Source organism: Copadichromis virginalis, linkage group LG5 (assembly GCF_057382275.1).
Source record: "Copadichromis virginalis isolate Kocher_CV1m ecotype Utaka linkage group LG5, C_Virginalis_male_GT1.1, whole genome shotgun sequence".
NCBI classification, from domain to species: domain Eukaryota; kingdom Metazoa; phylum Chordata; class Actinopteri; order Cichliformes; family Cichlidae; genus Copadichromis; species Copadichromis virginalis.
Window position 1 is genome coordinate 3,126,076 of NC_140622.1, and position 20,664 is coordinate 3,146,739.

Genomic DNA, 20,664 nt, shown 5'->3' on the forward strand with positions numbered 1-20,664 from the left:
GCACTTCGCTCTCGCTCTGCAGGCCTACTTGTTGTTCCTAGAGTATTTAAAAGTAGAATGGGAGGCAGAGCCTTCAGTTTTCAGGCCCCTATTCTGTGGAACCAGCTTCCAGTTTGGATTCAGGAGACAGACACTATCTCTACTTTCAAGATTAGGCTTCAAACTTTCCTTTTTGCTAAAGCATATAGTTAGGGCTGGACCAGGTGACCCTGAATCCTCCCTTAGTTATGCTGCAATAGACGTAGGCTGCCGGGGGATTCCCATGATGCATTGCGTTTTTCCTTTTCAGTCACCTTTCTCACTCAACATGTGCTAATAGATGTCTTAGTTGAATCACACTTTCCACAGCAGTCTTTATCCTGTCTTCCTTCTCTCATCCCAACCGGTCGCAGCAGATGGCCGTGCCTCCCAAGAGTCTGGTTCAGTTGGAGGTTTCTTCCTCTTGCCAAAGTGCTTCCTCATAATGGGTCATATGATGGTGGTCATATGGTCATATGTTGGGTTTTTCTCTGTATGTATTATTGTAGGGTCTACCTTACAATATAAAGCGCCTGGAGGCGACTGTTGTTGTGATTTGGCACTGTATAAATAAAACTGAATTCAAAAATTGAATTGTTTGTAGTGGACATTTTTGATAGCAAGATAAGGACGATGAGTTTAAAAAGGATGGTACGGTTGACTGGTTAAAGACTTTGGTCAAGACCCCAGCCAGCTGGTGCCGCCATGATATCAGTTTCTGTACATTTGCTCAGCATTTACCTGACTAGACACTCATCCGCTGTGAGTGTGTTGGAGTAGCAGACAGATAGGTGTGATATGGGTCAACATCTATGAGGCTTAATTCCTCTGCCTATATTGTGCCCCATCACCAGACCTGAGTGCAGCCCTTTAGAATCTGTCATCTAGGTGTTCCAATTGGAGTAGGCCCATTTAAACAACCATAGTTACGGTGTCTGAGCAGAGTTCAGAGTTTTGTATTTCCATCGTCTAGTCTGTGCTGTCTTGTTCAAAAAGGCCTCGCTCGCTCTCTCTCCTACATATGCACGCACACACACACACACACACACACACACACACTCTATTGAATGTGCACTCGCTCTCTCTCCCCTTTTCTCTCTCTCCTACATACGCACACACACACACAAACACACACACATGCGCGCGTACACACACACACACACACACACACTGCACATTCTATTGACCAATATTTGTCACTTGCTATCTATTTAGCTGGGAGCAAGTGAGAGGCTTCAAGTTGGCGGCACTCCGGCTTTTTTAGCTGCGAGTGTTAGGCCAGATAGTGTTCACTCGACTTTGTCAATCGCTTGTCAACTTGTACCTCTGAGACATATCCTCTCTAACACACAAGAGACAGGCATCCGCCCAAAGCCCCCACCCCTCCTGCCTGCTGCCCACCTCCCAATGTAGAGCAACCAGGAAATGGCCGCTACCTCCTCTTTCCCTCAAACATACACCAACCCCCCACCTCCTGACAAAAGCCTGCTTGGCCTCTCCATCAATCGTCTGACAGCCGAGGGAAGACAGCTTGGCTGCATCTCTCTTTCTTGTAGCACACACAACATGTGGCCTGTGAAAATATTATTGTCATAAAGCAAAGCTTATGTTAAAGGCTGCTCGTGCTCCTCTGTTGGGTGCCATCAGGTTGTTGAGCTCAGAATTATTTATATATATATATATATATATATATATATATATATATATATATATATTATTTATTTTATTTTTTTGGCAAGCAGAGAAATTAGCTCCTGTTTGCTACTAAACAAAATGAACTTGCTGGTATAATTATTATATAATTTTTTATAACTTTTCATTCTCAAACAGGAAAAATTGTTCTTTGGAATCAGTAGCTAAATATATTCAATTAATGTAATTGATTATTATTAGAGCTGACAAAGGAGCAGCATAACTTCTATCTAAAAGTCAATATTCAAACAAACAGATTACACAATGCTACACTTCATTTATCTTAAAAAACCCTCTATCAGAGCTCAGTCTTGAAATTCTGCACTGACCTATATGCACAGGATTATACTACGAGTCCTTTGAATTAAGGTTACCATTTCTGATGAGTCCCCAGTCACTGGCACCTTTGTTGTTTTTATTTGTGCTTGTTCTCTTTTTCATTTGATTTCTTCTTTGACTTATCTTGTCGGAGCTAAATAAACCCAATGAACTGGCTGTACTTACCTGGACTAGCACGAAGAATCTTTTCTTCCATCTTTTCCATACATTTTTGCCAATGGCCCAAAGGTACCTGTGGGTAAAAACACTCTTAATTATTTCAAAGAAGACTTACATAGATTTCTCAGTGTGACCATCTTTTTTGCTTCTTTCTTCAATGCCATTATTCACAGCTAAAATTTCATGCACCAGCCTGAATCTGTATTAAGGACACATGGATCTTTATTCAAGAGCCTCTACTGACCTCTCCTGTCAAAATGTTTTTACTGCAGCCAGACACAGCATCCTTACAGTGCTTAAAATGACAGGTATTTGTCATAACAGAAAAACTGCAAATATAACTGATGGCACAAATAATGAAAATATTCCAGTTAATTGGATCTGTAAAACATCTCAGAGCCAGCATACAAAAGTCTGCAGAACAGCAAATTGACTGAGGATTAAGGATGCAAGAATGAAATCTTGGATTTTTGTCAAATCAAAAAGGGAATCTCATCTTAAATAAAATGCAAATATGATGTGGTCCCAATATTTTCTCATTTAGCTCATTTAGCTGGAGAAAGCTAAATAAGAATAAATCAAGTAAACAAATGAATTTCCAAGTAAAACTCGCTTTAATATGTGCGTCACACGTTGTAGATTAAACAATCATTCTGAACTCTTAATATGAAAATAAATAAATATGAGTAGAGACATGTTAAATAAGAACTTGAGACCTGCACCTGGTCTTCGCTGGCCCACTTACACTGTCATGCATTATACTGGCTCGGTGACCCAGCGTTTTGAGTTTATTGTTATTATTTTCTAGTTTCTTCTGATTTTGTGTTAGTTCTTAGGTTTTGGTACTAGAGATGGCACGATACCACTTTTTTATGTCCGATACCGATATCATAAATTTGGATATCTGCCGATACCGATATGAATCCGATATAGTGTTTTTTAATCAACAAAACTGTTTTTTAATATCTTGCTGCATTTTGTATAAGTTCATACTCAAGTTTAAAACAACAACTACACTAAAGCTATTCTGTTATACCTGTATGCAAAAAAAAAAATTTCATAGTTCAGCAATACTGATCAATCTAATAAACTTAAACCTACACCATCCTCTCTATTCTGGTATTTTAAAGAGTACTTAGCATAAATATTAAGCAACCTAACTAATAGGGTTCCAACTCCCAGCAACAACAAAAATAAATAAATAAAAAATAGGGAACCACCCCTCACGCTCCACCTCGTGATGCTTAATCGACGTAATCAACCTTAATTTGATGCAGTGTGAAAAAAAATGCACAGAAATCAATTATTTTTCAAGAAATATTAAATAGATTCAACATCTTTCTTCAACAAAATTGCAGACTGCACAGATGGTACCTTCCCAAAGGAAAAAGTACTATAGCTTACTAGGGTATATATATTAGACTTAATAGTCACTATATACAGCAATTGACTTCTATTCATTTTGCATCAAATTAAAACTTTGGGTGTCAGATTCAGATAATTATTTATTAAAAGCTAGACATTTTAAACGAGAATAAGAAAGAAAAGTATGTCTTTGTGCCCCTTTTCCCTGTCCATGCCCTATCGGCCCCCCTGGCTAAACTTTGCTAGATCCGCCCCTGCACAGTTACCAGCCGTCAGCTAGAAAAAGATCCTCGAGTAGAAAGTAATATTAAATAAATTCTAACAGCTTATCAAGCTTAAACGTGCTGCTGTTGTTCAGCCGCTGGTTTCCTCTTTCTGGTGCAAAGTGGGCCAAAAACAAACAAGAGACACGGACTCGCGACAGAAAAGCCGATCAGCTGATCATTGATCAGTTTCATGATTGAAGTAGCAGCAAGAAGAGGCAGTCGCTTGTTAAGCTTAACGCAGGAATGCTTTACAAACATTCAGAGATGGACTTACACACTTGCTTTACTTCTCTCGGGGATAACTTTGTCGGAGATGAAATGCCGGGTTGCTAGCGAAGCTCCACATGCTATCCAGACCACCGACAGGTCCCGCATGCCACAGCCGCTCTATCACGTGATGCATACTGCTCCGACGTGCTAACGTTCTGAGGCGAGTTACGGCCTGTTGCAAGTTTTGTGAGGTGCTTTCGTGATATTTAATGGATCGGATTACATTTTTTATTTTTCTCCGATATCGGATCCAGTAATTTAGGTCAGTATCGGACCGATACCGATACGTAATATCGGATCGGTCCATCTCTATTTGGTACTGACATTCAGTTTTTTATTATTCCTACCTGTGTTCTTCCCCTCCGTGCTCTGTTCGTGTCCCTGACTTTGCATTTGTAAAACAGTTTGAGTTTCCTGTTTTACTTTGTAGATCTGTCTGTGACTTAAATATGTTCAGCTTGTGTTTCCCCGTCATCTTGCGATTAGGATCAGCTGTGCTTCCCTCCAGTGTGTCATTTCCTAATTACCTTGTGTGTGTATATATAGTGGCTGTAGGTCTGTGCTTATGGTTGGTTCGTCTGTGTTATTTGGTGTTACTTGGGCATCTCTCTGCTCCACATTCCCCATGTAACCTCCTTATAGTGATGGGCAGATGAAGCTTCATGAAGCACTGAAGCTTTTCATCCAATTGGTTCACCCCAGCACAAAGCTTCTTGAAGCTTCATTTGCTCTAGTAGGACACCTACTGGACGTAAAAATATTAGTTGGCATGAATTTGAAGAGTGTGGCCTTTTGCACACAGCCTGTAAATGTCAACAACAAAAGGAGTGTGTAAAACATGTATATTGTAGTGATGCAGTATACTGTGTATATTTATACTGGCAGTATGGAAAATGATCATTTGGAAATGCTTAAAATGGAAATGATCCTTTACTGTGAGGTGAGGTGTGGTTGGGGTGTGGACAGTGGTTGTGCTTTTGTAACGTTGAGGTATGGACAGCTACACACTGAGGCTTTGAGCCTCAGTCCTGCCTGTTCACATTTTATTCTGTAAAAACTACATTTTCACTGCTTTTATGACCTTTTTAGTGGGGAGAACATAGCTAGGATTTAATGATTTAACAAATCTTTTGAATCCTTTGTCCTCCACAATGCTAAATGGCTGGGAGTCCTCAATCACCATGCTAACCAGGTCTTCATCTATTGGAGATTGTTCTCCTGAGGAAAGACAATAAAGACAAAGCACAGATATAAATATCACACACGTAACTTATTACAGCTGTATAATATTGTTATATCATTTAGTAACATTACAGCATGCTATATTATCATTGCATTTGATGGCTCACCTGGTCTTGCTCCACAATCGGTGTTCCCCTTATTCTCATGCAAAGCTCTGTAGTGCCTAAGCATGGATGAGGTGTTGTTATATCCCAGCTCCCTGGCACATAGCAAACACTTCACCTTGTACACAAGTAACGACAGCTTAACATAAATTGTATTGCACCATCAGTATTATGAAAATACATCTTCTGTAGAAATGTACATACCTTTATGGGAGGAATAAGATCAAAATGTTCCCACACAGGGGAGGACATCCTCCTCTTCTTAGCTGGCTCCATTCTCTCCTGACTTTCTCTCCTCACTCTCATAAACCTCCAAACTGTCTCCAAACTCTCACTAACAACTCTCCATCAAACACCCACATTTTAAATGAAGTCTGAGGGGTTTATATCGCTGTCATAGCTCGCGGCAAAGTTCGAACCACTTCATGAACCAGTCACGTGGTACAGCCGGGCAGCGAGGCTTCGGACGTCATCATTTTCAGCTCCTCCCATAAATGAAACAAGCCTCGATACGCGCATCGTGGAAACGCCCCTCAATTACTCGACACAAGCTTCGAAGCCTCGATACAGAACGTCACATCACTACCTCCTTATGTTTTCCCCTATGTGTAGTGATGGCCAAATGAAGCTTTCTGAAGCATTGAAGCTTGTATTGAAAAACGGTTCATTACTCGAAGCTTTTCAACACAGTCCTCTCTGGTGACATCTGGTGGCCAAAACCATTAAGAGCAGCTTGAATCCACAAAATAAAACCAACCGCTTCATTAAAATTGCCCACTCTACAGAGTGGGATTCTGTCTGGCCGCCATTGTGTTGCTTTGAACGTGTATTTTTTGGTGGCTAAAAAATGTGTTTTATTTGTTTAATAAATAATTTTGACCAGTAAACATGTTCAAACATGCACCATGGTGTGGTCTTTCTTTGCTTGTGACTTCTTGATGTTGGTAAATACAATAATTGAAAAATACCACGTTACATATAATATACATATGATAATGTACAACACATTATGGAGTATGCTTCTGCTGTGAGGTCCTGCCTCCATGCACTTGTGCAATTAACAGGGTTTTAATAGTTTTGCAATTTTCATTAGTTTTTATTTTTATTTAGTTTTGACTTCAGATTTTCAATTTTATATCAGTTTTAATTAGTTTTTACCAATTGTTTGCTAGTTTAGTTTAGTTTTTATTTTTTTGAAAATCCTTAGTTTCAGTTTAGTTTTGATTAGTTTCAGTTATAGTTTTAGTTGTGTTTGCAATAATTAAGTGTAACAAAATCCCAGTTTCATCATATCAGTCATGCTCCTCTGCTTATCCTTGGGTATGTTGCTATTCCAGCTACCATACCCTGCACCCTGCACAGGTCGCCTGTCTGTCACAGGGCTAACACGCAGAGACAGACAACTCACATTCCCACCTATGGGTTCTTTAAATAAATACATAAAGGCAGATGAACAACCATTGATACCAGGCAACTATAAAATTTATATCTTGGCCCCAATGAGACTATTAACTCTTGCAGCACCGGGTGTTCCTAATTTTGGTTCAAGTGAATTGATAAACTTTTTTTTTTCAACATTATGTTTATTAAAGTTTTACATATATACATATATAAAGTACATACACAAACAAATTTACACAATAAACGAAACACAAGGTACATTCAATGAAAGCACTTGAGTCCATGAGACCTCTGACAGATTTTAAAGAATAATTTTCAGATTGCAGCATATGGTTGTGGTCCTGTACAGGGAATAGCTAGGCTGTCCCTGTCTCACACAGTAAACCAGATAGATCTTTATTCCCAATATACTGGATGTAGCGCCCCCAAATTTTCTGGAAAATTTCTTGTTTATCTTTTAGAGTATATGTAATTTTATCTAATGGTAAACATAAAGACAATTCTTTGAACCAATGTGAAATACTTGGTTTGCCAAGACTCCTCCACGTTAGAGCTATCACTCTCTTTGCTTGTAGTATTCCCATGTTTATGAAGATTTTTTCAAAATGATCTATGTTACACCCTACAGGATATAATCCCAGTAGGAAAAGTTTGGGATCCATCACAAGTTTAATTGACAAAATCTCTTTTATCATTGCTCCAACCTCTTCCCAAAACTCCTTTATTTTTGGACATGACCATAAACAGTGGAGCAATGTGCCCTTATCTTCTTCACATCTATTACAGATATCAGGAATCTGCATATTAAATTTGTTAAGTTTTTCTGGTGTTATGTACACTCTCATCAACCAATTAAATTGTAGCAATTTTAGACGTGTGTTCCCTGTCTGTGTTTGGGCTAGCTTACATGCTCTACTCCATTGTTCCACTGTCAAGTCCTCCTGTAAGTCATACCTCCAAGCTTCAAGCTTAGCAGCAGATGAATCAGGAGAGGATGTCATCATCAAGTTATATAATTCAGATATCATCCCTCTACCACTGGGGTTTTTGGTTAGGATTTTCTCTAATGTGGACAGCGGGGGAATATGTGTAAAATCATTATGATAAGACCTGATAAAACTCCTAAACTGTAGGTATTTGAAAAAGTGCTTTCGGGGAATATTAAATTTAGAGATTAGTTGTTCAAAACTTAAAAGTCTTCCATCACCCCCGAAAGCATCCTTCACCAGTCCCAGCCCCGAGTCTGCCCACATTTTAAAACCACCATCCGCCCTACCTGGGGCAAAATAATTGTTGCCCCAAATCGGGCTAAAAACAGAGAGGGGAGATTTTACGTTTAAATATCTTTGAGTGACATGTAAGATATAAATCATGTTTTTAACTATAGGATTAAGCGTAATGTCTTTGAGTTTATTATATTTATCAGAGTATACATATGTAGGAAGTGGAAGCCTAAGAGAGAGAGACTCAATAGTTCTCCATGCGGGGGGCTTTTCTGCAGCATAATAGAACATTATAGTTCTTAACTGGGCTGCCCAGTAATACCAAACCATGTTAGGACATTGCAGCCCTCCTGCATCAAAGGGCAAGTACAAAAGTGATAAGCGAAGTCTGGGACGTTTGTTATTCCATAAAAACTGATTAAACTGTTTTCTTATTTTAAGGAAAAAGTCTGAGGGAGGTGGCAAGGGGATATTCTGAAACAGATACAGAAGCTTAGGGAGCACGTTCATCTTTAGTATATTTATTCTACCAATCAGTGAAATTTGGAGACTCGACCATCTCTCCACTGATTTGGATATGTCAGTCATAATTGGACTATAATTATGGTTCACCACCTCTTCCAATTTCGGGACAATCTGAATACCTAGATAAGTAAACTGATTCACATTTCTAAAATGGCAGGTGTATTTAGGTGGATTCATCCTTTCTTCTGAGTTCAAAAGCATTATAGAAGATTTTGATTTATTGATTTTATAACCAGAAATATGTCCAAATTTTCCAATTAGGTCTAAAATGGCTGGAATAGATTTTCCCAGATTTTTAAGAAAGAGGATCACATCGTCAGCATAAAGAGCTATTCGATGGTCGAGCCCTCCGATCTCTATACCCGTGATCACACAGTGTTCTCTTACAGCAATAGCAAGTGGTTCAATTGCAATTATAAATAAAAGGGGGGATAGGGGGCAACCTTGTCTACAACCTCTTCCAATCTCAACTGGTTTTGAGATAACATTATTGGTAATTATTTCTGCATATGGGTTATTATATAGAAGCCTGACCCAGTTACAGAATCCCACTCCCAAACCAAAGCGACCAAGAACCTCAAGCAAATAGGGCCATTCCACCCTATCGAAAGCCTTCTCTGCATCTAGTGCCAAGAAAGCTGTATCTGGAGACCCCCCTTGCTCGTGTAAAATATTTAACACTCGTCGAACATTGTGGAATCCCTGACGCCCAACCATGAACCCATTTTGATCTTCCTTGATGATGTCTGGCAAAAGGCCCTCCAGTCTCTTTGCTAGAATTTTACAGAGTATCTTTAAATCTGAGTTTAAGAGGCTAATTGGCCGCAGGTTTTCACATTTATCATTCGATTTTCCAGGTTTGGGAAGAAGTGTAATTAAGGCCCCTCTCAGAGTGGGTGGGAGTATCCCCTTTTGAGCAGATTCAGAAAACATTTCCAAAAGGGGTGCCTTTAATTTGGATACAAACTTTTTATAGATATCAATTGGCAGACCGTCTGGCCCTGCAGCCTTTCCATAATTCATTCTCATTATTGCCTCTGAGATTTCGTCCAGAGTCAATTTAGCCCCCAGTCTCAAGGATTCCTCTTCTTCTATTCTGGGGATATTCATATTGTCAAGAAAAGAGAAAAAATTGGGGTCACCTGGGTTTAAGTCAGAACTGTATAACCTTTCATAATAGGCCTTGAAAGAGTCACTTATTGCAGCAGGGTCAGAGATCGTTTCCCCTTTATCATTTTTAAGTGCAGTGATTGATCTTTCCAATTGGAATTGTTTTATACGCCAAGCCAGAATTTTACCTGATTTCTCCCCTTGATCAAAAACGGACTGCTTAAGTTTTAATAAGTTAGCTGTAGCTTTTGAAGCTGAGATTTCATTATATTGGGTTCTTAATAACAGCAAACTTTGGTGCAGCTTGGGACAGGGGTTCTTAAAGTACATATCCTAAGTAGCTTTAATTTTTGATTCCAATAATTTCAGCTTTTGTCTGGCCTTCTTAGATTTTGAGCTTGTGAAGCGAATTATTTGGCCTCTAATGAAGGCTTTGAATGCTTCCCATCTAATACACGAAGATGTTTCAGAAGTATTGAGCTCAAAGTAATCAGTAATTTGTTTGTCAAGGTACGCCAGTAGGTCTTTGTCCTTTATCCATTTTTGCTGAAATTTCCATTTTGGGGGATCTCGTACTAGCCCTGGATCCAAATAGACCAGACTGGCTGGGGCATGGTCTGAGATAAGGACACTGCCATAATCACAACCATTCACTTGATAGGACAGACTTGCTGAGATCAAAAAGTAGTCTATTCGTGAGTATGATTTATGTGTGCTAGAATAACATGAATATGTCGATACACCAGAATTCCTGTCTCTCCATATATCCATAAGATTTAATTCCTTAGCAAACTGAAGAATGGTTTCCCTACTCTGGCTATGAGATTTGTCTAAATGTGATGATTTATCTATACTTGGGTTCAGAGTGCAATTGAAGTCTCCCGCTAAAATATATTGACCACTGAGTGCTGACAGCGTGCAGAACAGGTTATTAAAAAAAGATGGTTCATCCTTATTTGGGGCATAAATATTAACTAAAATCAGAGGTTCTGTATAGCGAGTACCCTGAACAATCAAATACCTTCCCATCCTATCTGCAATCACCTTACAAACATTAAAGGGGACGGACTTGTGTATTAGAGTCAAAACCCCTCTCGCTTGGGAGTTAAATGGTGCTGAAAATACCTCTCCCTGCCATCTCCGCTTAATCTTTAAGTCCTCTTTTCCAGTAAGATGAGTCTCTTGGAGAAAAATTATTTTGGAATGCATATCTTTTAACCTTCTCATCACTTGTTTAACTTTTTTAAGTTTTTGCAGCCCTCTACAGTTCCACGATGTCATCTTAATTTCTAAAACATTGGACATAGCTGCAATTTTCAGATGATCTTCTCATGCTAGTATATAGAAGTGTACCTTTAGACAACCAAAACAATGCAGACAACACAGATGCTTCTAACTGCATCAACCATTGAACACAACCCCTCTGACCTAAGGGCCAGTTTCCCCTTCTCCTTACTACACACTCCGGTAATGCTAATGACCAGTCCACAGTTATTGAGGAATGATCCAACATTATTGATATTGACTTATCCTAAACCTAAACACTCCCTCCATTGTTAGCTTTTACATACAAATAATAATTGCTTTGCCAGGAATTTATTGCTATCCCAAATATACTCATGTAAATAAATTAAATGTTAGGGGTCTACTGTGCTTTAACTCTATTTAAATGTAACTATAACTCAGAGAGTCCTCCTGGAAAACAAAAAGTAATCGATCCCCCACCCCAAAAAAAAGAAAAAAAAAAAAAGAAAAAAAAAAAGAAAAAGGGGGGGTATACTCACAATGCAGGTAATCACCAGCGTCTTTAACCCCCGTACAAATTAACGGAGGCATGTACAGATGTTCAGTGTGAATATATTTCAATGATCAGTTCACAGTAGCCCCAGGAATTAGCTGCCAAGCAAAACGTTCAATTATTTTACCAACTTTATCCGTATCGCTATTCATCCCGCTCTGCTTGGATCCGCGTAACGAAAATCTCTGCGTCCTCCGGTTTGCCAAAAGTCAGTGTTTTATCCTTGTAGGTCACCAGGAGCCTGGCGGGGAGAAGCATCCCGTGTCTTATCCCCATGCTGCGGAGCTGTCGTCTCACGGAGTCGAACTCTTTCTGCATCTTATGTATGCCGGCTGCCATGACCGGGTAGAAACGCACCGGTTTGTCCTCGTAGAGTATTTGCTTTTTGATTTTGGTCGCTTTCAGCACCATTGCCTTATCCCTATCGCTCAGGAATTTCATGATCAGTGTTCTTGGGGGGCCGTTTGGGTCGTTTCTCGGGCCGATTCGATGCGCCCTTTCCAGGAATGGCTTTGATTTCAGCAGAGGGATGTCCAGCGTCTCCGGGATCCAGGTTTCCAGAAATGCGCAAGCATCCGTTCCCTCCACCTTCTCCGGTAAATTCACCAGTCTCAGGTTAGCCCTCCTGGCCCTTGTTTCCAAGTCCATTACTTTGTCCTCCATATCTCTGGTTTTCTTTTCGAGACTCTGGACTTTTCTCTGAAGGCTATCGACCGTGTCCTCAGTGTCGGAAATGCGTGTCTCGACATTTACAATACGCTCCTTACACTCTCCAACCTCGTTTCTCACTCCCTCAATTGCAGCCATTATTCCGTCAAACCTGTTGGAGAAGTCGGTTTTCAAGTCTTTGATAGCTTCAAGAATCGGAGCGTGACTTGGTCCTTCCTCTTCAGCGCTAATTGACTCTTCCGACATGGCGCTAGCTTTAGCTTTTCCACTTTGTTTAGTTGGTCCGAAATCAATTTTAGGTTGTGAGGGTTTACCACGACCCCTGCCCGATTTACCTGGTGCAGACGACATAAAAGAGTCCTAAGCGCGGATACCGTTAGAGTTTAACTTCAAAAGTTGATATTACGTTAGGTGTCTTGGCAAAGATTCACGGAGGAGGGAAGTGTGCGTCTAGCTAACGCGCCGCCATTTTAGGAGTCAATTGATAAACTTTTTGAAGGCAATTGACTCACACAGTTGTGTAGATGTCCCCGTCCTGGTGTCTCGGGATGCATCACGCTGCCTTGCCTGGGGTTAACTTCTGTTTCTGGGGATGAGGGTTGAGTGTGCTCCCTTCTCAAGGTAAGCTAGGATAGCCTTCTTGTGTGAGCTTTTCAAGTGCACTTTAAGGTTTGTGGGATTTTTTCCCTTAGAAATGTCCCTCATAATTTGTTTCTTTCCACTACAAGACACTTGCTTTATCCAAAACACAGTCATATTCAAAGTAATCCCAAATTGGACTCTGGCGCTTTCTCCCGACCTTTCCTGACATGATTCTGCGCGTGGGCGGAGCAGCAACACAGACGACTCGACTAACGTGCTGCCACCTGCTGGCATAATGAGACACAGCAAGAAAAAATCTGGAAACTAAACTTCATTTTCACCCTCAACTATTGTATGACACACACACATCAATGAAAACTAAACACATTTTTGCTATATCCATCCATTCGCTTCCGCTTATCCTTTTCAGGGTTGCGGGGGGCGCTGGAGCCTATCCCAGCTGTCATAGGGCGAGAGGCAGGGTACACCCTGGACAGGTCGCCAGTCTGTCGCAGGGCTAACACATAAGGACAGACAACCATTCACATTCACACCTAGTGGCAATTTGGATTATCCAATTAACCTATCCCCACAAGTTGCATGTCTTTGGACGGTGGGAGGAAGCCGGAGTACCCGCAGAGAACCCACGCAAACACGGGGAGAACATGCAAACTCCACACAGAAAGACCGGCCTGATGGTGGAATTGAACTCAGGACCTTCTTGCTGTGTGGCAACAGTGCTAACCACCGTGCCACCGTGCTGCCCATTTTTGCTATAAATTCAGTTAATTTTAGTTAGTTTTGTGAACACTCATTACAGTTTTAGTTAGTTTTCCTTTTTTTGTTTTTATTTTTATTTCCGTTAACGAAAATGTTTTTTCACTTCTAGTTTTCTCCAAATCTCTCAGTGGAATGATCAGTAGTGATGTGACGTTCTGTATCGAGGCTTCGAAGCTTGTGTCGAGTAATTGAGGGGGCGTTTCCGAAAATTGCAAAACTATTAAAACCCTGTTAATTGCACAAGTGCATGGAGGCAGGACCTCACAGCAGAAGCATACTCCATAATGTGTTGTACATTATCATATGTATATTATATGTAACGTGGTATTTTTCAATTATTGTATTTACCAACATCAAGAAGTCACAAGCAAAGAAAGACCACACCATGGTGCATGTTTGAACATGTTTACTGGTCAAAATTATTTATTAAACAAATAAAACACATTTTTTAGCCACCAAAAAATACACGTTCAAAGCAACACAACGGCGGCCCAATATCAGACAGAATCCCACTAGCGTGGGCAATTTTAATGAAGCGGTTGGTGTTATTTTGTGGATTCAAGCTGCTCTTAATGGTTTTGGCCACCAGATGTCACCAGAGAGGACTGTGTTGAAAAGCTTCGAGTAATGAACCGTTTTTCAATACAAGCTTCAATGCTTCAGAAAGCTTCATTTGGCCATCACTACACATAGGGGAAAACATAAGGAGGTAGTGATGTGACGTTCTGTATCGAGGCTTCGAAGCTTGTGTCGAGTAATTGAGGGGCGTTTCCACGATGCGCGTATCGAGGCTTGTTTCATTTATGGGAGGAGCTGAAAATGATGACGTCCGAAGCCTCGCTGCCCGGCTGTACCACGTGACTGGTTCATGAAGTGGTTCGAACTTTGCCGCGAGATATGACAGCGATATAAACCCCTCAAACTTCATTTAAAATGTGGGTGTTTGATGGAGAGTTGTTAGTGAGAGTTTGGAGACAGTTTGGAGGTTTATGAGAGTGAGGAGAGAAAGTCAGGAGAGAATGGAGCCAGCTAAGAAGAGGAGGATGTCCTCCCCTGTGTGGGAACATTTTGATTTTATTCCTCCCAACAAGGTATGTAAATTTCTACAGAAGATGTATTTTCATAATACTGATGGTGCAATACAATTTATGTTAAGCTGTCGTTACTTGTGTACAAGGTGAAGTGTTTGCTATGTGCCAGGGAGCTGGGATATAACAACACCTCATCCATGCTTAGGCACTACAGAGCTTTGCATGTGAATAGGGGGAACACCGATTGTGGAGCAAGACCAGGTGAGCCATCAAATGCCATGATAATATAGCATGCAGTAATGTTACTAAATGATATAACAATATTATACAGCTGTAATAAGTGACGTGTGTGATATTTATATTTGTGCTTTGTCTTTATTGTCTTTCCTCAGGAGAACAATCTCCAATAGATGAAGACCTGGTTAGCATGGTGATTGAGGACTCCCAGCCATTTAGCATTGTGGAGGACAAAGGATTCAAAAGATTTGTTAAATCATTAAATCCTAGCTATGTTCCCCCCACTAAAAAGGTCATAAAAGCAGTGAAAATGTAGTTTTTACAGAATAAAATGTGAACAGGCAGGACTGAGGCCTCAGTGTGTAGCTGTCCATACCTCAACGTTACAAAAGCACAACCACTGTCCACACCCCAACCACACCTCACCTCACAGTAAATGATCATTTCCATTTTAAGCATTTCCGAATGATCATTTTCCATACTGCCAGTATAAATATACACAGTATACTGCATCACTACAATATACATGTTTTACACACTCCTTTTGTTGTTGACATTTACAGGCTGTGTGCAAAAGACCACATTCTTTAAATTCATGCCAACTAATATTTTTACGTCCAGTAGGTGTCCTACTAGAGCAAATGAAGCTTCAAGAAGCTTTGCGCTGGGGTGAACCAATTGGATGAAAAGCTTCAGTGCTTCATGAAGCTTCATCTGCCCATCACTAATGATCAGTGGTTCGCCATCTGTCACCATCAAAACACTCCACAAATCCCGCGAATGATTCGCTTCCTTATAAACCATTGAATCAGACACCGAAGCAGTTAGGCTCTAAATGAAGCTTCAGACGTCACTGATCATGTGACTCTGGCCGAACGAATCAAGCTTCGACACAGTGCTTCTGAAGCAGTGTGTTGATTTTTTTGACACATGCACCGGAGCATCAGCTTCAAGCGGACGATCACTACTTATGTGTAACTTTGTGTGTTATGGCTTTGGGTTTTGTTTATTATTAGTTTTCCTCTGTTTAGGTTCATGTTCAGTTCTGCCCTCGCCTTTGTTATTTATTGTGCACTGTAAATGAACTCACTCACATCACCACCCCCGCTGTCTGCAACTTGGGTCCTCCTTCACTTCCACACACGACTGCTGCCCCAGCCATGACACCCTCAGAGATCTTTGGTCATTTGCAAAAGACTCACTCTAAAACGTAATGCTTTTACTGCTTATACCCAATTTTGGTGACAATAAAGACGATCTCGATTCTGGTTCTAAGTGGATCAAAGCTGCTTTATTTTTTGTTTGTTTTTTAAGTTCCAATCAGCTCATTTTTCAGGGGTTATTTGGGGTGGGGGGTTGTACTGAAAGCAGTGTGTCACTGGTAAAGGACTACCTTAATATTCACTCACTTGTTGTTTTTTTTTTTGCTATAACTCATCCATGTGGACCCTTTTCCTCACATCCATTGCCAGTTTAGAAAGACCATTCAATCTAACATGTATGTCATTTAAAGGACGATGGAGGGAACACGTGGAGGCACAGGGCTAACATGTGAACTCAAATCAGAAAGGCTCCAGCAAATAATTAAAGCAGGAAGCTTCATGCTGTGAAGGAACAGTGCTGAGCACTACATCATCCTTCCAGGTAAACACTGATCAGCTACAACTTCTCGTGGTGACACACCTGTTGCAACTTGCTGTTGGTGTTCTGATAAAGTATTTTATCACTTCATCTTTTTAATGTTCTTTCTATTGCTGTTAGAGTTGTATTGTTTATTGTCATTTATGCTTAGAAATATTTAACCATATATGCTTAGACGTGTATAATCGATTGTGTAGTGATAGGATGTGTGATCCTTAGTTGTCTGCAAAGACTTTGTGTGCATTCCAGAGCATTCTGGCATTAACACCCACATTCTGGGAGCATGGGAGAGGTCGTACCTTCTCTTATTGTTTTATGGTAGGATAAACGTATCTATATCTTTTTTGGGTTAAGTGCCTTTTGTTTAGATGAACTGCTGGACTTCTAGACCAGCAGGTTTACGGAAGTCATTTATGGGGTCACACTCTGAACCCCCCCTCCCCCCCCACACACACACACACACACAAACACACACACAGACAAGGTATTCTTTGTTCACATGTATACCTATGTAAGATGTTATATGTTAATGAACCTATGTATATTCATGTAACCAGAGGTGGGCAGTAACGCGTTACTGTAATCTGATTACTTTTTTCAAGTAACGAGTAAAGTAAGGGATTACTATTGCAAAAACGGTAATTAGATTACCGTTACTTTCCCGTAGGAACTAAAACCGTGATTTTTTGCGAGAATGTCTCACGACAGTGATGTAAGCGAGTGCGCCGTTAGTGACAACAGCTGTGTCCAGATCAACAATGGATCACATATCGAGTGCAGGAGAGAGTATGAGCGTGCAGCGTTTAAAGCGTGGAAGTACTGACCTTACTTTGAGTTTGATTCCATAAAAAGTGACAAAAACATTAGTGTCCGCTGTGCGTGGGAAGAAAACTTCTTTTTACAGCGAAAAAAAACCCCTAAACTTCCAAGCAAGCACCGAGTAGCTACGACGTAATGGGAAACTCACAGAGAAACTCGCGGATCCTTCCACTGACCACGGCACACCTGCACCAGGGTAAACCTCCGCCTGACGCAGTGCTGCTTTACAGGTGAAAATAGAGCAACAGGACCGCTAGTCTTTGACTTTATTTATTTTCTGTGTTTTACTTGCATCTATTTGAAAGAGTGAGTGTAAACACAAAAAATATTTTATTTTATGTGCTGGAATGTGCAGAAAATAGCTTTAAATGTTAAACTAATTTCTTCCAGTCAGAGAATGTTGCAGATAATTACATTTTTGCTTGATGCATAAAGTTAAAAGATTAAAACTAATAAAACAAATTTAAAAAGAGACTTTTCCATTTGATTACATTTTATATGATGGATTATGTAGAAAAAGTAGAATTAGGCTGAAAGATCTATCGCTTTATTACCTCTTCAGGTTGTAAATCGTGTTTTAAAAAGTAACTAAGTAACTAAGTATTTAATTACTTTTGAAAATAAGTAATCAGTAAAGTAACGGGATTACTTTTTTGGGGAAGTAATCAGTAATTAGTTACTGATTACTTTTTTCAAGTAACTTGACCAACACTGCTTGTCACCACAATAAAAGGAGTGCTATGGGGAACCTGGCTGAGAGTCTGACGGAGGTCAAGTGGGTGGAACGACACTTGGCTGCAGGCAGGTCTCCCTCATGCATGAGTAACACGAAGAACTTTGCCTACTTGGTGTTCAATGCTTTTGCTGTGTAGTTAAACTGTCTCGTTCCAGCGGTGGGCCTGTGCTAGACAGACCCAACAATTGCAATCCACTACTATACTGCTAGCTGATATTTTAAGCTTGATAAATTATAATCATTCATAAAGCGACTTATTTCACATTGTAAAATCCTCAGTTAATGATAATTAATTAACCCAACACAAAACTACTGCAAACAAACCTGTTGTTGCAATAGCCAGCTAGACTGCTGTAGGCTGTGTGGGCTAGGTGGTGTTTAGAAAACAGGATGGGCTTCATAAATATTTGGAAACCTTTACGGAGGAAACCTGGTGCAAAAAATAAAGATTTATCTATGTTTACGTGCCCCACCCTCCCTCCCTCCCTCCTTGTTCTCAATTCTTTAACTTCTTCACTCCTAATTAGTACACGGGGATCTGCCAGGCCCGGGAGCCATCGCCAGTCCCCTTCGAGGCCTTCCCCAAACCGCAGCTCAATTCATGTCCAAGCATCATCTTTACCTACTAAAACGCTGTCAAACCTAAAATGAGGACGTGGGCCCAGCTGGTAAATAGGAGGTTACTGGAACTGCAGAAGAGAGCTGAGCAGGAAACCCGGCAGCTGGAAATCTCCACAAGCAGTCAATAGAAAAGAAATTGAAATAAATTATCACTGTTATCGTAATATTATGTACGTCCCAGGTCCTTGTTGTTACAGTGGTGCCAAAAAACCAGTACAGCCAGTGGAGGTACTGGCAAAGATGCTGGTAGAGCAAGCTGCCATGCACCAGGAGAAGGCAGCAGTGTACCAAGATCAGCTCAGCTTGGTACAGGGCCAGTCCAAACGCCAGACAACAGTGTTGGAGGACCTGGTTGTTTAGCCTGCGCTTGGAAGCTGAGTGACGTGGCAGCCAAGAGAGGCAGGCTCGGCTGCTGGACATACACAAATATCCCATAGTGCCACTTGAAATGATATAAGATTGCGTTCACGATCAATAGAGACTTGTAGTGTTTGTGCTGCACTCAGTGGTTGTCCAACTCTGACTCTGGGGAGGAGGAGACATCGGGGGCTTCTCGGGAAGTCCAGTGATTTACTCCAGTGAAGATTTCGCTCTAGGGCAGTCTTGGGACAACACTCAGTGCTTTGAACAGGCGATCGATAGTTCAACAATCAACAGTTGAACAGTAGACCCTGATGTAGCACTGACATACCTGCATTTTGTGTTGATTAGAGACAGACTCTATTAAGTGAGTCGTAAAAGTCACACAGAAAAGGAAAAGACCCAGTTGTTGGTGCCAAAAAGCCACCAGCAAATGATTTTCCAGGTGGATTCCTTTAACCCCATGGCAGGGATATGACAAAACTCTGGAGTGAATAATGGCCCAATTCTATTAGCTGGGCATCCAGGGGGATGTGTGCCAATAGTGTGTAATGCCCAGAGTGTCAGGCCATGAACCAACTAGCAATTCCAAGAGCACCTTTGTGCCTGTTACCATGCTGCCTTTCCAGGCCCAGAAACAGCAGCAGTGCCTGTACAAGAGAGACTTGGCTCGGACAATTTTCACTGGGAGATAAAGCGCTTGTATCGCTCACTTCTTCTAGCTCAAAGTTACCCTTTGGCAAGTGGGGGACATTGACCACAACATGGTGCCATCACACAGGTGAGGAGCCATAGAGGTATATCACCTTGTGTGGTGAAGAAAGATGGGTCTATACGGTTCTGCGTGGAGTACCACCAGCTGAACGAGGTTTGATGCTTATTCCGTGGCCTGGGTTGACAAGCTCTTGGACCGGTTAGGCACTGCTCATATGTTCATAATGCTTTAACCAAGGGTTAGTGGCAGATTTCTCCACAGTATAAGGGAAAGACAACCTTCTCCACAGAGGCACAGATTGTTTTTAACAGACAACCTCATGCATTTGTAGTCACCATATTGTTGTTATCCCTTCTTTAACCCTCTAAACCTTTAAGATTTAATGAATATTCCTCATTTTCATCAATTACATAAAAAATGTTAATCGAGTGCTTTTTATTTTGCATCACGTAAGAACTGATGTTAGTGGAAATCTGGTACTTTTGAACCTGCTGTATTTCCCATAAAAGTGGCGATTGTGCCTGATTGTTGTGCTAATGTTGCTATCACTACCTGCATTGCAGAGATTCAAGGAGTTAAGAACTCACATAAAATGGCATACACATCAGCCCCCCAAAATGCTCAAAATAATCATGATTTTACTCAAAGCATTCATGACACGTTTCCACATCAGGATGCAAATAAATATCCAGACAGACTGGCCTGATCTTGGCTGGTTCTGTGCTTGCCCCAGATATTTATACTTTACATTCTGTATTTTAAAGGGTGGGCAACTGTCCTGTTTATCAGCTGTCCCCAACCCCTGGGCTATGGACCAGTACCAGTCTGTGAGTCGTTTGGTACCGGGCTGCGAGAGTTAAGGCCCGGGTGTGAAATTTATGGTTTTCAGGGGTTTTATCGTCAACTCGGTTTCCCTGGGTCTTTCCCGTGTTGTAGTTGTGCGTCTTATTTATTACCATAG

General features: G+C 40.8%; 1 protein-coding gene across 4 annotated transcripts in view; it reads right to left on the bottom strand.

The window, feature by feature from the left end:
* Window positions 1-20,664, bottom strand: part of LOC146708760 (calcium-dependent secretion activator 1-like) — a 344,830-nt gene that overhangs the window by 196,965 nt on the left and 127,201 nt on the right. For all 4 annotated transcript variants that reach the window (XM_085455584.1, XM_085455583.1, XM_085455585.1 and 1 more), the window contains exon 9: window positions 2,215-2,281. In XM_085455584.1, coding sequence (XP_085311710.1) covers window positions 2,215-2,281 — 67 coding nt within the window. The remainder of the gene's footprint in view (window positions 1-2,214; window positions 2,282-20,664) is intronic.